The 18,757-nt window shown below is 37.1% G+C and overlaps 2 protein-coding genes across 2 annotated transcripts in view; one reads left to right on the plus strand and one right to left on the minus strand.

Annotated features, from left to right (window-relative positions):
* Positions 1–956: 956 nt before the first annotated feature.
* Positions 957–12,703, plus strand: gosr1 (golgi SNAP receptor complex member 1; the record flags this gene model as incomplete). The annotated part of the gene is given in 7 exon segments (XM_014005321.1): positions 957–1,044; positions 1,334–1,441; positions 1,623–1,714; positions 4,959–5,033; positions 9,045–9,074; positions 11,924–12,006; positions 12,119–12,703. Coding segments are annotated over 7 exon segments (601 nt in total), but the record flags the coding sequence as incomplete, so codon positions are not given.
* Positions 12,704–15,536: 2,833 nt separating this feature from the next.
* trarg1a (trafficking regulator of GLUT4 (SLC2A4) 1a) overlaps positions 15,537–18,757 on the minus strand; it is a 15,914-nt gene continuing 12,693 nt past the window's right edge. The window contains exons 2-3 of the mRNA XM_014005322.1: positions 17,708–17,840; positions 15,537–17,624 (exon numbers count right to left, since the gene is read on the minus strand). Of these exons, the coding sequence (XP_013860776.1) occupies positions 17,617–17,624; positions 17,708–17,840 (141 nt within the window). The 3' untranslated portion in view covers positions 15,537–17,616. The remainder of the gene's footprint in view (positions 17,625–17,707; positions 17,841–18,757) is intronic.

Below are 18,757 nucleotides of genomic sequence, written 5' to 3' on the forward strand. Positions count from 1 at the left end.
TTTCACGTCATTAGCACCTCTAGTAATATATTTATTGAGAAAAATGGTGACGTGTTCAATACTTATTTTACCCGCTGTATATAATAATAATAATAATAATAATAAACGTTAAATAAAAGGATTACACCACAAAAAAGAACCAATCATGACAAAGTTAAATCAGGAATTCCAAAAAGTGAACAAGACATTGTAATTTTTTTGCCCTCTGATTAGTAGAGAAGTGAGTAGATTGCATATATTGTGTAAACTCAGTCATGAAGCAGATAAAATTTCTTTCTTACTTTAAACATTTGCTTTTATGTATATGAAATTTGGCCTCACAGCAACCGGTAGCTACCGGTGTTTAATGATGTAACCCGTACTGTCCCAATTCTCAATTGTTTTGCACGCTTGTAACCTGAGCACTCGAACACTTTTGTACACTTCAACTGAATCCACACTTCACAGAGGGGCGTAGGGTGCGCACTGAGCATTGGGACTGGGCCTAAGTCCTGCAGCTTTGTGACCTCTGCTCCTTGTAGCWTGATTGTTCCACCTTTTGCCCTTTCATGATTTCAACATGCCTGATGATTTGGTAAAATCACACATGGATTCAGTCAAATACTTACTTTAGCAAAACGGTGTCACCCAAGTTGTAGTTTTGTGGTGTCATATCCTCAACGATTGAAAAACTTAATTATGTAACCTTCCAGGAGATATGAGAGATGCAAAGGGACAATGGTTTGTGATAATCTGATAATCTGACTATCTCAACCTGTAAAACTTCATCACAGTAAAATGCTCAAGGTTTTGCAAGCAGGCTGTCCTTTTTTTTTGTTTCCAGCTGGTACTGAAACTCTTGTCTTTTAATGTCAGTCTTAAGTATTTAATTTCACCATTGTATGTTTTATGGACACATTCAATCAAGAGAAAGACCTTTAAGTTTATTTTCWAATCTTTCTTCACTCTTTCTAAAGTTCGGACACCACCCCACTACTAAACAACTCTACCCAGGACAGGATGTTTGACACCATGTCTGTTGAGATCGAACAGCTTCTAGCGAAGGTGAGTAAATTCTTTCCTTTTTTTTTTTATTTTTTTATTTTTTTAGTCCAGGAACAAAATTTGGAGGGAACGCTATCAGACAATCCTAAATTTATGCATTTAATGAGATGGAGGACAATAGGGATCACTCCTTCAAAATGTTTGAGTAACCTTGTGTTTGATTTAGAAAGAAGCAGGCAAACAAAATAAAAGACAAACAAAAGTAATAAGTGAAATTAAATCTAGTCCTAATACTTTGTGATTTCTTTCTTCCATCTGTCCCTTCTCACATCTCCAATGTATTGATCAGCTGACAGCAGTGAACGATAAGATGGCAGAGTACACCAACACCCCGGGAACAGCTTCTCTGAACTCTGCACTCATGCACACTCTCCAGAGACACAGAGACATCCTGCAGGTCTGATCAACAAATCACCACAGATTGTTTTTTTTTTTCTTCTTACTCATCTCTTTTTGTATTGTGTTGTATTTTTTTGTTGTAACGTTTTGTATTTTCGTGTTTTATTTTTATTTTTTTCAAAGCGCTACATGCTAAATGTATCTGTTTCTGTGTTGTCTTCTTGATTCTTACTGTTCAGGATTACACACAAGAATTCCACAAAACCAAAGGCAACTTCTTGGCCATCCGGGAAAGGGAAGACCTTTTAGGTTCTGTCAGAAAAGACATAGAGTGAGTAACCATACATTGATTTACGGCTTCCTCACATTTCCAAAGAGAAACAAATTAGATTTTGGAACAATTAGATGCTAAATTAAGGTTGATGTGTGATAAATGAATGGTCATATATAAGCAGACAGTCTGTTTTAATCTTATTTATATTTATACAACATATAAAAATTATAATCCTGTCTTGTAAACACTTTTTCTGATCATGTTGTGGAAAACTGACCTGACTGCACATGACTTCTGACTTTCATTCACTGGTTACAGAACGTTCAAGGATGTTTATTTCCTCCCGCTCTCTCATCCAGTAAAGAAGGAAGACAAACAGCAAACCAACATATGCTGTTTGTCTTCACCTGTAAGCTCAGTCAGGGAGTGCAGTAACATCTCCACAGTTATTAAAACATGGTGCAGGTTCATTCTGGGCGCTCTGAAGGCACAGAACATTTGTTAGTAGAATTTCTTCTGGTTTATTTTTATTATTTTTTTTTAGGGAAAGTTTACAACTCTGCCCATGTCAGTACTTCTATTCAGAATAAAAGCCTGATGCATGTAAACACTCGTCATGATTGGATCTATTAAATAAATTTGCACAAGTAAACAGTTTAAAAACTGTCAAATATTTTTCAAAGAGTTGATAGGTTGTAGACACTTAATATTTGCCTTTCACTTGGAAAATGCTCACTTTTGAAACCTTTGAAAATTGAAAGCCTTTTTAAGTATTCAAATGAGCTGGAGGCTCCCACAGACGAGGACTGGTGTTTTTTCTTGTTTTTGTAATGGTATATTGATTTAAGTTGCAGCAGTACGCTTACAGTGAATGCTGCAGGATCCCCATCGATTGTGCTCCATCTATTCAGGATCCAAACGTCTGCACAGGCCTGACACACACCTTTTATTCTGCAGTTAGCCACTCATTGCTACATTTAAAGTATTTGTTTTAAGTAAGCTTATTTAAAATAATGGCGTGTCAAGTTCTTGAAGAGCTGAGGCTTCTGTACAGAATTATTTTATGTCTGTAGTGAAAATATGTTCTAGTGGGGTATTGCAGATGTATTCAGTTTGCAAATGTAAAACCTGTGGTGGAATTTGGGAAATTATTGTGGACTCTAGAATCAAACAAAAGAAATGTTTTTTATGGAGATTTAAATAAAATAAATAAAGCATTATAGCAGGTCACAGGTTCAACAAACTGCAGAGTGTCTGCACTTGGTGCAATGGTCAAAAAGCAGGAAGTCTTTAAACCTCGGGGGCTGGTGATTTGGGTTGATTCAGATCCAAGAGTCAATCTTCTTTCAGGAAGTGTTTGTGATTAGAGCGTGCACAAATCTTAGAGCCAATCAACTGGCAYGGGCTTCATGACCAAAGTTTCTTTGATTAGACAACAGAAGGAGCCAGATAAAAATGACTTTATGATTCAGTAATCAAAATGAAACTTCTTCATCTGTCAGGAGCCATGACTCTTTTAAATTCACATATGTGCCATCATCCTTTTGATAACATAATATGAAATGATGTTATGATCACATATTACAGTCACAAAATATTATTCGAAATCAGTAACATAATAGGATTTTTCATCCACAATTCATTGTTAGTTCTGGGGTTTCACATGTCCATCCATTCTTCTATCTATCCCTCCGTCTGTTCAATCATCCATCCCAGAGCTGTGTCAGAGCTGTGCTGCTTCTTCATGGTTTTARGAGCTCACCGTGGGCCATGTGCTCACATTAATTGTTTTTTTCATAATTTTATGTGCATTTTGAAGTGTTAGAAGTTCTTAGAATTAAAAACAGGGAAAAGTTCTTTGTCGCCACAATAAAACATAGAAAACTGTTGTTTTTCTTATTCTAATAAAAGCTGTCCATTTTAACTTTTATTAATTGATTTAAAAAATGCAGATGTAAAAGTATTTAGCGCTGTAATTATTTCTCTGTAGTCCTGTGGACGTGATTTTTGTTGCAGTAGCTTTTTGTCAGGCAGAGGGCAGTGTGGATCTTAGCAATTAGTGAAACATGGTCCAGAATGAGGGTGGTTTRTGCTGCGCAAATAGAAAATTGTACAAAAATTAAAAGAATCTGCAGCACACACCAACTTATGAACACAAATGTAACAATAGGACGTCTTGCATATGATTAAAACCTTTCTTAACACCTTAGTGAGCTCTCAGATCATTGTTTGATCACACACACACCCCCTGTATGCAGCCGCACCGTTCATACAACAGGAGGAGCAGAGCCTTGTGCTGCTTTGATTCTAAATGTCGACAACAAAAATGACAACTAGCCTGTGATTTACATCAGTGCCCTTTTAAAAAGCCTTTCTACACTGATGCTGGTGGTTCTGGTCCAGCCCAGCTGCTGGGGTAACCAACCGAAACTCACTGCAACTCCTGTGTGTGCATTGTATACAGAATTGTGGTTTTTCTGTTTTTTATTTATATTATTCATAGGCTTTTAACGGCATTCTCAGGATGAAGGCACATTTATTGTTGCTGTCATCTGGGTAGGGTAGGATGTTAATGGTGTATATGTGTGCACAGCTCTCCCTCCCTCTGTGCTCTTTATCTCACTCTCACCCGACGAGCAGGCGGGGCTGTGTTAAATGGCCACGAGAGTGCGTCACATTCAGCTGTTTAGAGACGCTGATAGCTGGAGTTGCACCAGTTGGAAGACAATGAGTGTGTTCATTATCTTTACTCCCGTAAAGGTTGTTATTGAGGAAAAACGGTTTTATTTAAGCTCCATTAATCAGAGATTGCTGGGAACCATCAGCTGTTGGGTTTATTTATGGTCCATTTGTAATTTTTGGTGACAAAAAGAGATTAGAACTGAGTAGTTAGTTTATTTATTTTTTGAGCATCATAAACGTAATTCTCTTTGACCCTGCAGTTTGTGCAGTGATACAAACTATTGAAGCTCAGCAGTTAATCTAGTGCCTCTTGTCAGGGGACCAGATGAATTATCCTCAGTTTGCATGAAGCAGCAAAGCCTTACCACATCACTACTGGGGAAAAAAATAAAAGGTGGTGATATTAAAAGATACAAGAGTAGCTGTTTAGAGGACACTTTGCCCTGGCTGTGTGACTCTGATGCCCACTGAGGTTAAAAAAATACTCTGAATATTTAGCTTTTTTATCTGAAAACTTGACATTCCTCTCAATGTAATTAAAGAATTATTCTTTTTTCTCAAAGTCACATTATGTAATTAGTTAAAGTAACATTGACATTTTTTACTTTTTTCTCATCAGGTCATACAAGAGCGGTTCTGGGGTCAACAACAGAAGAACGGAGCTGTTTCTAAAAGAGCACGAGCACCTGAGAAAGTAAGCTCACCTCAGTTTTCTTAACTTTTTAAAACAGGTTGTATTCAAAGTTTTCTTGTTTAATTTAGCTGAGCTTTACGGCTTCTTTTATTAAGTTATGTTTGTGTCTTCACTCAAGAAGTTTTTAGAAGAATAAAAACGCTGTCTTGTCAGAGACAACATTTCGTGACAAAGCAGTGATTTAGAATAACATTAAAAACAGTATTGATGGTGTTTGTTGGAGTTCTGGACTGTTTAGATCTTAATCATTACTTTCAAACATGTTGGAAATAATTTTAGACTGATTTCTAGTTTATTAACACAGCTTTGCATCTTAAAACTGTATAAAGTTAATATTTTATGACACAGGAAGTCAAATCATGATCTCCAGCACCTTCAGTGTTTCCTGCTATCATTTGGTTCAGTTTGAAGAACAGCATGTGGGATGTGAATTCTGTGTGTGAGGTGTGAGATGCACCCTGAGTGGAATGGAAAATTGAATATCAGCAGGATACCTGCAGTCCAGCTTCAACTGTAAATATGATGACACAAAAACTTAAAACCGGGCCTGACGTTTTTCCCAATAAGTGGGTGTTTTTTTTTCCTAATTAAGCTTGACCTGTAGTTTTCAGGACTACTTTAGAATAGAATATGTTTTTCCACGTCATTACATTTTCATTAAATTTGCAGGTGAATAGTGTGATTTTTAACTTTGTAAACATAAAACTACCCAGCTCTTGCTAAGTACCACAAGGCAGACATTTACACAGATACAACCACATTTTGTTATGGACACCCATGTGCTTGTGGGTAGATTGCAGTGCACTGTCACCAAACTTGGAAAGCTTTTCCATTGAACTGTATGTGGGGAGAATTTGCTAAAATCTAGGGCAATGTGCAAACGAATAAAATCTAAGGCTGAAAGACATGGCAGAAAAAAAGATTGAAGAGTATACAACTAATTCATTAACTAAATACAAATATCAATTTTTATGAATGAAGAGATAATGAGCACAACAATTTGTGTTCACAAAACAACTGACATGCAGTAACTACAGAGAGTAAACGGTGGACGCATCTCTCTGTCTGAAACATAAAGCCAATGAACAACTGCTTTAGACCTGCATTTGTATTTGCAGCATTGCCTTTTATTTTGAAATGGGTTTTAAAGCCGTGCTGTCAAATTTCGACAATACTGGAATGAATATACTAATATGCTGAGGATGAATTTCTGCTACGATCATAATAAAATTTAGCTCAGTATCAGTTAAAGTTGCAGCTTTTTGTAAGCTCCCAGCCTTATGTTAAGCTCTGATTGCTGCAAATTTTGTGCAGTTTTATTAAATCTTACTCTTACATTGATACCTTAGTAGACACTTTTTAAATGAGTTTGGGTCTGTTTTGAATAAAACAATATTTAAGTCTGGAACATTTATAGAGGTATGGAAGCTAAATCTTTTTTTCCCTTTAGAACAGGAAAACCTGGTTATCAAGAAATTGTCACTGTACGGTGCTTTATTTAATATTATGGCGCTGCTGGTTATTATACAGGTCTGCATCACTGCAATAACAGAGCAGCAGTCTGGGTAGTGGATCAGCTTATTTGTCTTTTAATGGTTGCAGCTGTGACAAGGTGTGTAAATATGTCCTGGGAGGCTTTTGTTGCCTGTGCACCTTGTTTTTGCTCATTTTTAAAAAAAAAGTTTAATCATCGTTTGTGTGTCTTAAAATAAAACCCTTATTGGCCTTAAAATCTAATGTTAATCAACAATTTATACAGTAATGTTTTACTCAAATGTTAATCTTGGTTCAAACCTTGGGAATAAAGAATGTCCACCATTTAATAAACCTCTGTTGTACTGAACGCCTTCAGGTTAGCATGAGCCACCTGGACCTCGAGCACCCACTTGTATCAAACCAGAATGACTCATTAGGAGTCTGATAATAAAATTATATTCTGAAACCAACGCCCGCACTGTGTGGTGTTTCCTAACCACTGGCAGAGGTAGGAGTATAAAGAAGGTTGAAAAAGAGGTTTGGGTTACCTTTAATTGATCCTTTTATTGCCATAAACAGTAAAGAGACCCTGAAGACTGCAGAGACAAAATATTTTTATAATCAGAGCCAAAATGTTTTGGTGAAGCCAGATAGAAACTTGATAAAGATTATTGATTTTAGTCTGCTTATTGGTTTTGCAGCTGTCATTTGACAGCTTTTTCTATAACAGAATAACCGCCAACAAGGGATTCACATTTTGTTCTGCAGGGCTGGTTTTAATGTGGATAATATAAATTATCATTATAAACTAAAAACATCTTTTATAAAAGATGGTTGTAAAATTTGATTGGTTTCTGTTTAGTTATTAAAGCTTCAAAGAACAGTTCTGATCTATTTCATCATTTTTAAATGTTTCTTCATTTTTTTTTTTTTTGTGGTTGGTCTTCATGAATAAACTAGAAGGAGTCCATTAAAAGTTCATGTTGGAGCAGCTCTAATGGTCGTGGTTGCTCTGATAAGGACTTCCTGTTAGATGGATTTTTTTTTTAATTTAGTGTGAAGTGAGCAAAAGTTGACATCTTATTGTCTGTATGTTGAACAGAGTGAAGGGTCAGTGGTCACTCGTTGGTTTATGGTCATTTAACATCTCTTTTTCTTGTCCAAATGTCCTTTTTGATGCTCATTTAGCTTTTTTCTACTTTCAGTAAGTGAAGTTGCTCACAGCAAATGTGTGTCACATAAATTTGCATAAATTTATGTGACACATAGTGTGTCACATAAATTAATGTGTCACATAAATTTGCAGTGTTAAAGTCTTTCTGATTCTGATAAATTTCAGCAGTTCTGTCTGGATTGACTTTTTTGGAGATTAATTACTGAGCATAGTGACAACTAACCCTTAAATGTATAATGCTTGTGTTTGTGGGGTCTGGATCATTTCTGACAGTGTTGTGAATATTTTAGTTTACAGAACTTCCTTGTTTAGTTCMGCCTCATAACAGTGTCATCTTCTAYATTACCTTCTAAATAAACCTGGGTTAAAGTTGGACAGCTTATTTGCTCAAACTTTATTCTGATATCCTATAAATATGTGCAAACCTCTGATGTGTTTTACCTCCGGTTTTTGTAGTCACACAGAGTTTCTTTGATGTCATTGAAGACTAATTTTTTTTTTTTTATTGTTTAACCAGATCTTTGTTGCTCAATTAAAAACTGGACCCAGCATTAAGCAGATTGTTTTGAAGCCCATTTGCTTGTGAATGAAGGGGTGGAAGAAGGAAAGAAAGCGTGTGGTTGGGATGGGTTCATTTATCACGCTGGGAGAGGCAATTAGCTGAAGCTAATGAGCAATTTAATGACTGCAGCAAAACATAACTGGTGAGGGGAATATGGAAGGAGCCGACTAAAAGCTGAAACCGCAGAATTCCCCCATATGAATAAATGTGATGGTAAATCCAGCCTCGCCCACTAGATGTGGACGGGAGGATCTTTCGCCTCATTTCATTCTTCCATGTAAAAACGTCATGAATCGTGACTCACCTCAGCTGCTAAGTGCTCCCATTTTCTCCTCAGATTCACTCTCGCACTTGCAGCTTCTTGTAGATGTGGGCTGGAAAACCTATTGAGAGATGTCCTTAATGTCTTTATGTAGAAGCAAGCAGTTCTAACACAACCCACCACTGCTTACAGTGGAGACAGATGCTCTAATCATTAAGCTTAAGAGCAGGTGCACACATGATCTCATTGATGTTTGGACAATTTATATTAACCAAATGTGACATCATGTTGAAAACAGAATGCAGCTCTTTCTGCAGCACCGTGTTGTTGAGTTTTGTCAGCAGTTGCTGACCAGTGAGTTTCTCATTGATCTCTGGTCATCTACAATATGTTTTACTTTGATCATGCAGCTTTCACGTGCAGTGAAATGACAAATTACTAATGTGTCTGCATGGTGTACATATTTATTTCCAAACTACAATTACTCACTCGTGTCTGTATCTAATTATGACCTTTGTCTCTACTTCTGAACTGTAGCTCAGACCGACTGATGGACGACACAATAAGGTAAAACCTGCTTCCTGTCTTTTTCAGTTTCTCTTCATTGACGTTTTATTTTACAGTTGAGCCCATTTATTATTTGTGAACTCCTGAGGTTTTGTCTGGTTTTAGGTTGGACCTGTGAAATCTCCATTATGTAGCAGAAATACAACTGAAAGGATGCTAAAATCTAACTGAGACCCTTGTGTGGGCAGTGTTATGCCCCAACTGGAGCAGCCAGAGTGTAACAAAAATTGGAAATTCCCAACCTCTGCACCATTCAAAACATCCACTGGGGAATGTTATAGTTGAAGAGGAGAGTGTGATTTTATTTACAGTGCTTGTGTGTTTGCAAAAGATCATATTTATCATAAACTTCAGAGTGAGTCGAGGCCAAAACAACAAACAAAACATATTCATTGTATAACTCAAACCAATATTATGACCGCAGTCCTAAATGCTGTTCTGATTATTTGTGTCGGGATGCAAATGACAAGTGTTTATGAACTTTAAAAAGGTATGTAATAAATTCATATTTTATATATTTATATTAATAGTATATTCTTGACTTTTAAAACCTGTCTATGCGTAAAACGTAGATAATACAACTGACTAAACTACCGTATTTATTCAAGTATAATATGTAAAATTAAATCCATAAAATCATCCAAAAAGTTGGGGGGTAGTACTATACTCGGATAAATATTTTTACTTATGTATTTTAACTGAAATATCGGCTTCATTCACAAAATGCCTGAGTCCGGAAATGAGACCACGACGTAAAAAGCAGTTGAAGCGAACTTACTTCTGACACTCCTTCGTGCCTCTGAGCTAGATAACAAATCCAGGCAGGCGACATAATGTGAAAAAAAGGGGGGGAAAAGTATTCCTGCACCTTTAGTAATGATAGCGAACTAATGACATTAACGTGCGACTGGGCCGCTCCTGGAACAACAACAAACACATGTTCGTCCCCAAAACGTGCAATAGGTTGCCTTCAGGCCCAGGCCTCCCTTGAAAAAGAGATCTAAGATCTCAATGGGACTTGCCTGGTAAAATAACGGTAAATAAATAAATAACTGTAATGGCTGCCGTCTACAGGTGTTCTGAAAAAGTTTGTATCCCTGAAAAAAAGTTTCCCCACCAGAGGAGGCGCTCGCGAGTAGGACGTAATCTGCTTTTCCCCCACAAGATGGCCCAAATCTCATGTGAAGTCTCTGACTTTTGTGTTGGTGCATCTTGGTGGACTATGTGTAAAGTGCCAGAATTCATATGATGCTGCTACAGCTGATATATATTTGTTGTCAAAATATCTTTTAGTACACATGTTGATAAAATAAAATGAACAGTCCAATGATCATTTTACTGATATGTAAAAAGACTGCAAAGGCTGAAAAATCTTGAAGTCTGTATAAAATTGGAGGTAGTTTGAGGATTAAATTTTTTATGCTTTTTAAGCTCAAGGGGGGGGGGGGGTCGTATTGTACATGAGATTGTATTAGACACGAATAAATACGGTAATTTATCCTACGAAAGTTTAGAAGTGTGCCTAGTTGTTGTTGTGCATTATCATCAATGCATAAAATAAAAAGCTGTAAGGGTCAGTCTTATAAAACAAGCTTTCCTGGTTTTGATGTTTAATAGTTGACAAAGATGTCAATTTCATTTAATACCAAGAAAAAATAAATAAATTAWTTAATAAATTAGATTGTGCACTTTCACCATCTTAGATTTTTAAACCACAGTAAAAAAATAATGTTTTATAAATTTTTTGGGATGTCCTTTTAAAATAAAATAAACCCAGTTTAACTCATCTATTTAAAGAGAAAATACTCCAGTTGAAGCAAATGGAGTGTTTTGTGTTAGATACATCCTTGGCTGTGATTTATGAAGATGGTTGTTCTGGCTTTTAATTTTATTTTCTAAAAATGTTTTGAATTGATTCTAAAATCAGCTCCTCGGGTTTCATCTRATCGGATTCGACGCCTCCTTATCCTCCAGCTCTGATTCTCATGAGGTGGTTACCGTGAAGCCAAAAGCCCTGAGTCAGCAGTGTTTTCCTCCTGACTGAGGAGAACATGATCCCCCCATCCCCCCAAAAAAAGAAAAAAAAAAAACAGCTCCGGGCCAATGCTGCGGACTTCACCCTCAGTGGTCTCCAACTACAGGAGAGGTCATGACCTTAACCACGCCCAGAGTTCTCCTGCTGTTCTGTAACACCAACATCTTAAATTTTAACGTTTCTTAATGTCAACAATTTTACCTCAAATTCCCACAACTTATTCATAAATTTATGCATTTTTACTAAACTTTCATATCGGAAGTAATTGGTGGTATTTTGATACTAAGAATGGCTCTTGGACACAAAGTTTCCTCAACCTTAGAGCTGAGAGGTAGGCTCAGTGTCTTTTATTGATTACTGAGTGTAAGAGATGCCGGTGTGTGTGTGTGGGTGGGACGCAGAGCCTGAAGCTTTTCCTGCCAACACCCAGCTGTACTTTCACCAAATACAGGGTCATTCAATTTCACACACACTCAAGTGCCCGCCTCCCCAAACTTAGCTATGATCACATACTGCAGGTGACCCAATAAAGATTATGAGGAGCCCCCAGTTTCTTACCTGATGTGGGTAAATATGTAGAGTTAAGAAGTAAAGTTCTGTGTATAAATAATAATAAAAACTAAAGCTCTAGTTAGCACCTCCAGCATCAGAAGTTTCATTCTGATCTCCTTCAGAAGGCCCCGCCCTCCTTCTTCTGAACTGGAATCCTCCCCGGTGGAATTGAATTTCCAATCAAATGTTGCCTCACTTGCAGTAAAAGGCACTTTAACGCTGCTCATCGGAGCCGCCACTTTAACGCTGTCTCTTTCTTCAGCATCGCCATGGCAACCAAGGAGAACATGACCTCCCAGCGGGGCATGTTGAAATCCATACAGAGCAGGGTCAACACGCTGGCCAGTATCCTTCAGAACTGTGTGCATGGTTGTGTTTGTGGGTGGGACAATCACTGGTTACATTGTTGTCTTCTTTAACTGTCCCCCCCCCTCCACCCCCTCCACCTCCAACTCAGATCGTTTTCCAACCATCAACAACCTGATCCAGCGAATCAACCTGCGAAAGAGAAGGGACTCTCTCATCCTGGGCACTGTGATCGGGGTCTGCACCATCCTCCTCCTCCTCTATGCTTTCCATTGAAAACCTGCTGAGATGAATCCTCTTAAAGACAGGCTTCACCTACTCTTCGTAGCCTTTGGACCCCCCCTCCCCTCCACTCTGGAGACCCAGCTCAGTGACTGGAGGACCCTGGAGGTTATAGGGCAGAAAGACTTTTAGTTGGTTCAGTTTTGGGGACAGGAACACGATCCTACTGAGCCTGTATTTTACCAGAGAAGCAGATTTAAGGGATGGTGGACGGGTGTTCTGCTAYCTAGAAGAAAATGAGGATTAAAAGTACTAATAGAACCAAATTATTATTATTTTTTAAAGGTTGTCGGAGGAGAAGCTCGGAAAGTGGAAGAAACTGAGACTGATGCATTTTAATTCCTGATGTTGAAGGATTTATTTTTTCTTGAATTAACAGAGGAGGCTGATAATTCATTGTGAACTGTAAAAAGTGAATTAATAAATTATTCATACCAATATGTTTTAAGAAAAAGCGTCTGACGTGACTTGCTTTTCATTTTAGTTTTAAAGTGGCCTGTCATTTCTGAGAAGGTTTTCCCTCAGGAGAGCTGCAAAATCTAGTTTTACTTCATTTGCTTAAAAGTCCAGCTAATTCCATTTCTTTTTCCCTATCAGAGAATAAATAAATAACAGGAAGGTTGTTCTTGCTCAGCTTCTTTTAAACATCGGCTTTATGTTTCGAAACGACTAAATCAATTAGTGTTTAACTGCTGAAGTAAGGCAGAAGAAAAGAAGCTTGGCCCACTCCTGAACTGAGCAGGATTGTTCAGACTCATTTATTAATGAAAGATTTCAGAATGGGGACGCTAACAGCTGACTGGTTTGGCTGACTTTTGTAAACTTTCTGTATCTTTTTAATATTTCATTTCTGGTTATAACTGAGCAATCTCTTAAAATGTGTTTTCCATTGCTGCCAGGGTTATCTCAGACCGTAGCAAAGATTCTGTTTCTGTAGATTATTCTGATTAATCAAAGACAAAGAGTTCAAATAATGTTTCAGTAAAGAAAGACCAGTAATCTTCCTGTTTCACTTTAGCCATGCCAAGTTAAAAAAAATAGTGACAGAATGAGTAAAACTGTGCATAATGCCAATTTTCTTAAATATTATTTCCCCTTTTTTTGTGTTTATTGGAAATACACAGACACTTTCATAAGTAATGAATCTAGCTTTTAACTTCATAATTAAAGTTTAAAAAATGGAGACTGATTCAGCTTTTCTTGAGAGACATTGACCCATTTATGATTGAAAGAGTTCTGAAATCAGTTCCTAGTTATTACCAGTGCTGATGTGTGGCTGTGGCTCAGCAGGGAGAGTCGGCTGTCAATCCTTGACTAGTTTGGTCCCACCCTGCTAGACTCTAAACCCAAGGCTGACCCTCAGTCTGTGGGTGTGAAAGGATAAACGTGACTGATAATGTAAAAGTGCTTCAAGTTGTCAGTAAGACAATAAAAACACTACATATTGTAAAAGCAGTATTTACCATTACTGTTTATTGAACTTTGAAAACATCTTTGCTTCATTATTTTACAAAAAGTTACTTCAACGCTTCAGATTTTTCTTCGTTATTACAAGAACAGCTAAGGTTGTAGGAAGGATAAAAATCTGAYTGGCACCTCTGTATTTCTATTATTATTGTAATGTGATGAAAAGTATATTTACTGTCATAAAAAGCATTTTTAGTAGTGGTGCAATTTTATTTACCACACAATTTCAAGTGGTCTGTAGAAGAGAGATGAAAATACACAGCGTCCTGAGTGTTTTTCACACCGTCTCCCTCTCAAAGTGCTGCATTGGTTTTTGATTTGAAGCCATTTGTGTTTGAGATGGTGAACGACTGAAAGACTTCAGCTGGATCGAAGTCTTCCATTTTTCTTTAAAGAGTTTGAAATCGAGGCAGCTGTGTGAGAAACATCAATGTTGTTTCTTCACACTCCTTTGAGGAGTTGGTTGACTGGAATCTAAATGAAATACTTTGAAGAGCTGAAGAGGATTTASCCCTTTTCTTGTCCTGTGTGTTGCACTTCATTCCACTCCTAAACAGCTTGCCTTTAAACAGAGACTGCTTTAAAAAAAAACATTTTTTTTTCTCTACCACGTGGAGCTGGGCTGGTCATGATGAATGGTGTTCAATGCAGCCAGATTGTGTATCAGGAGCTGCTGGATGTACAGGGTTATATATGCAATAAAAGCAACAGCTGCGCACTATAGAGCAATCCGATATACTGCAGCCATAACTGTCTGCAGTGCTGTTATATTGAATTTGACAAAGTGGAGTAAAATCCATCTTTCTGAGCCTGTCTCAGCTGAAAGTAAACATAAATTTAACACTTATAAATGTGTTTTATTATTTTTACATCATCTAATTCCATTCATCTCCATTCGAAGGGTGTTTAGATGTATTTTACCTATTTTCTGAAACAATTTGTGCATTTTATCAGCAGTGAGTAAACATTGTGTCATTCTGCTTCAATAAGTGATTTCACCTTTAGGATAAAATCATCAGGAAATTTATTTGCGCCTGTTTTTATTTTTGACTTGCCTAAGAATTTTTTCATTTTTTTTAAATAAACTTATGCATCCTGCACACTAAAGTAGTAAACGTAAACATACTGTCTTTTTTTAACTTGAAATGAAGGAGCCAGACTTTCTAGCAATCTTTTTGAAGTAGTTTCACCAAAAGTTTTTTGAAGTGCCTTTATCCACTAACCTACATATTTCAGGTTTTTAAACTAAACAGATATACCAGTGTTGTTCAGATGCATACCTTAGCAAATAATCAGCAGGCTATAATAACCACGCTGGGCGGTCCTAGTCCTTGTTTTCCTGCTCCAGCACACATGAATCAGTGCTTAAATTACCTCTTCAAGTTCTGCAGAAGCTTATTAATCACCTATTCATTGAAATCAGGTGCGTTGGAGCAGAGAAACAAGTAAAACATGCGGAGTAGTGGCCCTCAAAGACCTGCCTTAAGATGATGCATCTCACAGGTTTTGTGTCAGGTCTAGATTTCTTTCCTGTTTTTTTCCTTACATTCAGAAATTGTTTTTAGTCCATGCACGATATGCTCGTATGATCGGGTACAAGAACAAGACAAAGAATTGAAATCTAAAGAAAACACTGAAAAACTGTCAGAGAGCCTGAAAAACTAGAGAATTCTGCATCTGATAAAACCAGTTTTTAGATTAACGTCGAGCACGTTGATTAGATGTGCATGAAGGATACAACAAATAATTAGCTCTTCTTGTATTTCCTCCTCTATGCAAATGTTCTCGTTGGACTCGATAGACAAACTGGACAAAACGCAGACCGTGCATGGTAACATTTATTCCTGACATGCAGAAAGTACACAACAGAGATGGGAACCATCACATACAGCAGACTGGAAAAGAAACAGCACAGTATGAAGATGAAAAGTCTGAGGTGTTTTACTGACAGAACAGGGCTGAGGTTGAGCCACGGAGCAGGAGGTTGCACTCAGTTTAACATGGGGAATCTTTGGATTTGTGCTGCTTTCAGGTGGTTGAATGCAGTAATCTTTCTGCAGTTATGGTCTAATATGGTTTTCAATGAAGCACATTTTGCAGAAACCACTGGTAAAAAAAAAATTAAAATCTTTGACACTGTACAGTTTCTGACTTTAGGATCACATTAGCTGCCTCATGTCGCTGTTTTAGCTGTAAAAGCCCAACCATTAGATCTAATCAAATGGAATCCAGTTAAATGCTTTTTCCCCCATATTTTGTGCAAACGTTTTCTTGTTTGAGTTGAAATAATTAAAAAGACAGAAAAAAGCTATTAAATAATGCAACCTGTCTTTTATTGTGATATATGAGCTTTAAGCGCCCAAGTCACTTGGATCAGCAGGAAGAACTGAAAACATCGACTTCGCTCTTAAAGTGATTGATTCAGACAATTTGTCATGCTTTGATTTGAAGGAATCCTTTTTAAATGCTGTTTTATCTCGCTCAAACTCAAAGAGTTGTTCATTTACAAAAATAAGTGCACATCAGCTTGTTTGGCACTTAGCATGCGGACATATTGTGTGTACATTCTTCCATATAAATAGGTTACATGTGAATACAAGGAGTAAAACGTACATAGAAACAACAGTTTTTAACAGTCGATATATATTTATAGCAATGTAGGAATGGTAGTGATGAAAAGATGTAGAAATGTAGCGAATGTAAAAAGAAACAAAATATTAGGAAAACATGCACTTGCGATAATATTAAATATTGTGATAATGATATCCGGTGCAATAAATCTACATTTTCTTCTCCACTCTTCTTTCGTTCTGCAGTTGTGAGGCTCTCCATCAGCTGTGGGCTTCAGAGCAATCTCATGAACAATTATACTGTACTATTGATGCTCAGTCTTTGCAGTATACACAGMTGTAATAACAATGAAATATTGATACATTGTACAAACCATGAAAAAAATGGATGTAGAGATGGAAGAATGGAGATGATGCTGCATAAGAGTGTAGTCAACTCAACTTGTTTGAAGGAAAAACCTAATCTGATTTCATTTGCAGGTACAAAATTGGCTTTTTTTTCAGTCTCTGCCAGAATAAAACAAGGTTAAAATCTTGAGAGAGCCGTGGCAAATATAGACAAACCCGTTAAACCAATAAGAACAGTCCAAACGAAGGCAGGATATTTGGTTATTAACATTCAGGCATGCAGTTGGTCTCATTATTTCCAAATGATACATGACAAAAAGTAAAAACCGTGTCCCCCGCATCTTTTCACAAACCTCTGATTTTTGCACCGACGAACAAACCCAGCACCACTTGGGATACAAACCTCTTAGAAAATGTGCAGACATYATATTTATGTTTACCCTTAGTTCAAATATATATTTACTTTTACCTGTAAATGCAAGACGTTCAGTAAGGAATATATGAAGACTACATGAGGTGTAATTCAAACGCCCCCCCCCCCCCCTTTTTTTTTGTTTATGGGAGCCTCATGGCAGACAGAAAAGTCCAGCAGTCATTCTCTCCACTTCCACAAATCATTTTCATCATTTCAAAAAGTCCAAGCTCCAAAAAGAGAACTGAATATTTTAGAGCCCCTTCGTGCAAATCTACATTTTCCTCTGTTTAAACAATTTACATCTGGATMTTTTGTCAGGCAAATGTTTCTGGATTTTAATGCATGCATCTTTCAGTGATAATACGTGTAAATAATTATGTGTTTACTTGTTGCAAGACCATCCTTTATGACTTGGCTGCTTTATTTTTTGCTATCTGAAGTTTGGTCAGGATGTAGTCGCGTCATCAGTTGTACTTTGTTTTTATTTGAACTGTCTTTTTTTCTTTGTTGCATCTGTGGTTTGGCTTTAAGGTTGCACGTGTTTTCCCCTCTGTCGGCTCCTCCGGGTCAATGAGCTGAAAGAGAGGAAAAGAAAAATGCCGTCAGAAGCTCCTGAGATGTATTATTCAGACGCGTGTTGTCAAAAGGCTGTTTGTACTTGATAGGTGGACTGAGGTGTAGATGATGATGATGAGCAGTCCCAAGATGATGGAGACCACACTGAGCAGACGAGCCAGTCGACCCAGCCTCCGGGCCCCGTCCACGTCCCCGTTCTGAAGACTGTGTCTGGACTGGAAACGCACACACAAAACAAAAGTTTAAAATGTGATTCAACTTTAAGTAGTTAGAGCTCAAACTCAAGATCGGTGGGCCAAATCTGGCCCTCATTAACATTTTATTCGGCCCCAAAGATAATATTTTAAACATGAAATAGTTTTGTTCTTCTCATGACAACCGTCCAACTTTCAAACCAAATGAATTAAGTTTGAATTTTGCAGTAATCATTAATTTTTGGTGTGGAAAGAGCAAGAGAAAAATCAACTTTACTTACTTTACCTGTATTCTCTTCCTATTTTAAAGTCAGCATATAGAATTTTTAGTGAGTTTTCTTTTTTTACCTGATTTGCTGGGTTGTAATAAAACGTATCTCTAAGAACTAATAAATAAAAAGTTATTGATGTAGTGTAACCTAATCATTTTTCTTCATTAGGGTTKTAAGTTCTAAATGCTAAATTAGAAACAGTTTGGAAAAGATCATTTGTATTTCTACAAGAATAATTTTTTTCAAGAAAATTTGACAGAAGACTGGCCCATGACTTGGACCAAGTTTCTAATTTTGGAGTTTGACACCCCATGAGTTTATTATTATTTATTATTATAAAACTACTGTAGCATTCCTTGGATGTATGCCAGTACGTTCTGGCAGTTTCACATAAAGTGATCCAGCAGTTCCTGAGCTTCAGTATTTTACTAACAGATGTACACATACAGGTGGAAACATGATTGCCTTTTCGGTCAATAAAGGACTCAAAACCCTAAAAATTGTTCTGTTTAAAGTCTAAACATCAGTTATCGTGGAAATATACACTCACCGGCCACTTTATTAGGTACACCTGCCCAACTGCTCGTTAACACTTAATTTCTAATCAGCCAATCACATGGCGGCAACTCAGTGCATTTAGGCATGTAGACATGGTCAAGACAATCT

This window comes from Austrofundulus limnaeus, unplaced genomic scaffold, assembly GCF_001266775.1.
Source record: "Austrofundulus limnaeus strain Quisiro unplaced genomic scaffold, Austrofundulus_limnaeus-1.0 Scaffold29, whole genome shotgun sequence".
Taxonomy (NCBI): Eukaryota; Metazoa; Chordata; class Actinopteri; order Cyprinodontiformes; family Rivulidae; genus Austrofundulus; species Austrofundulus limnaeus.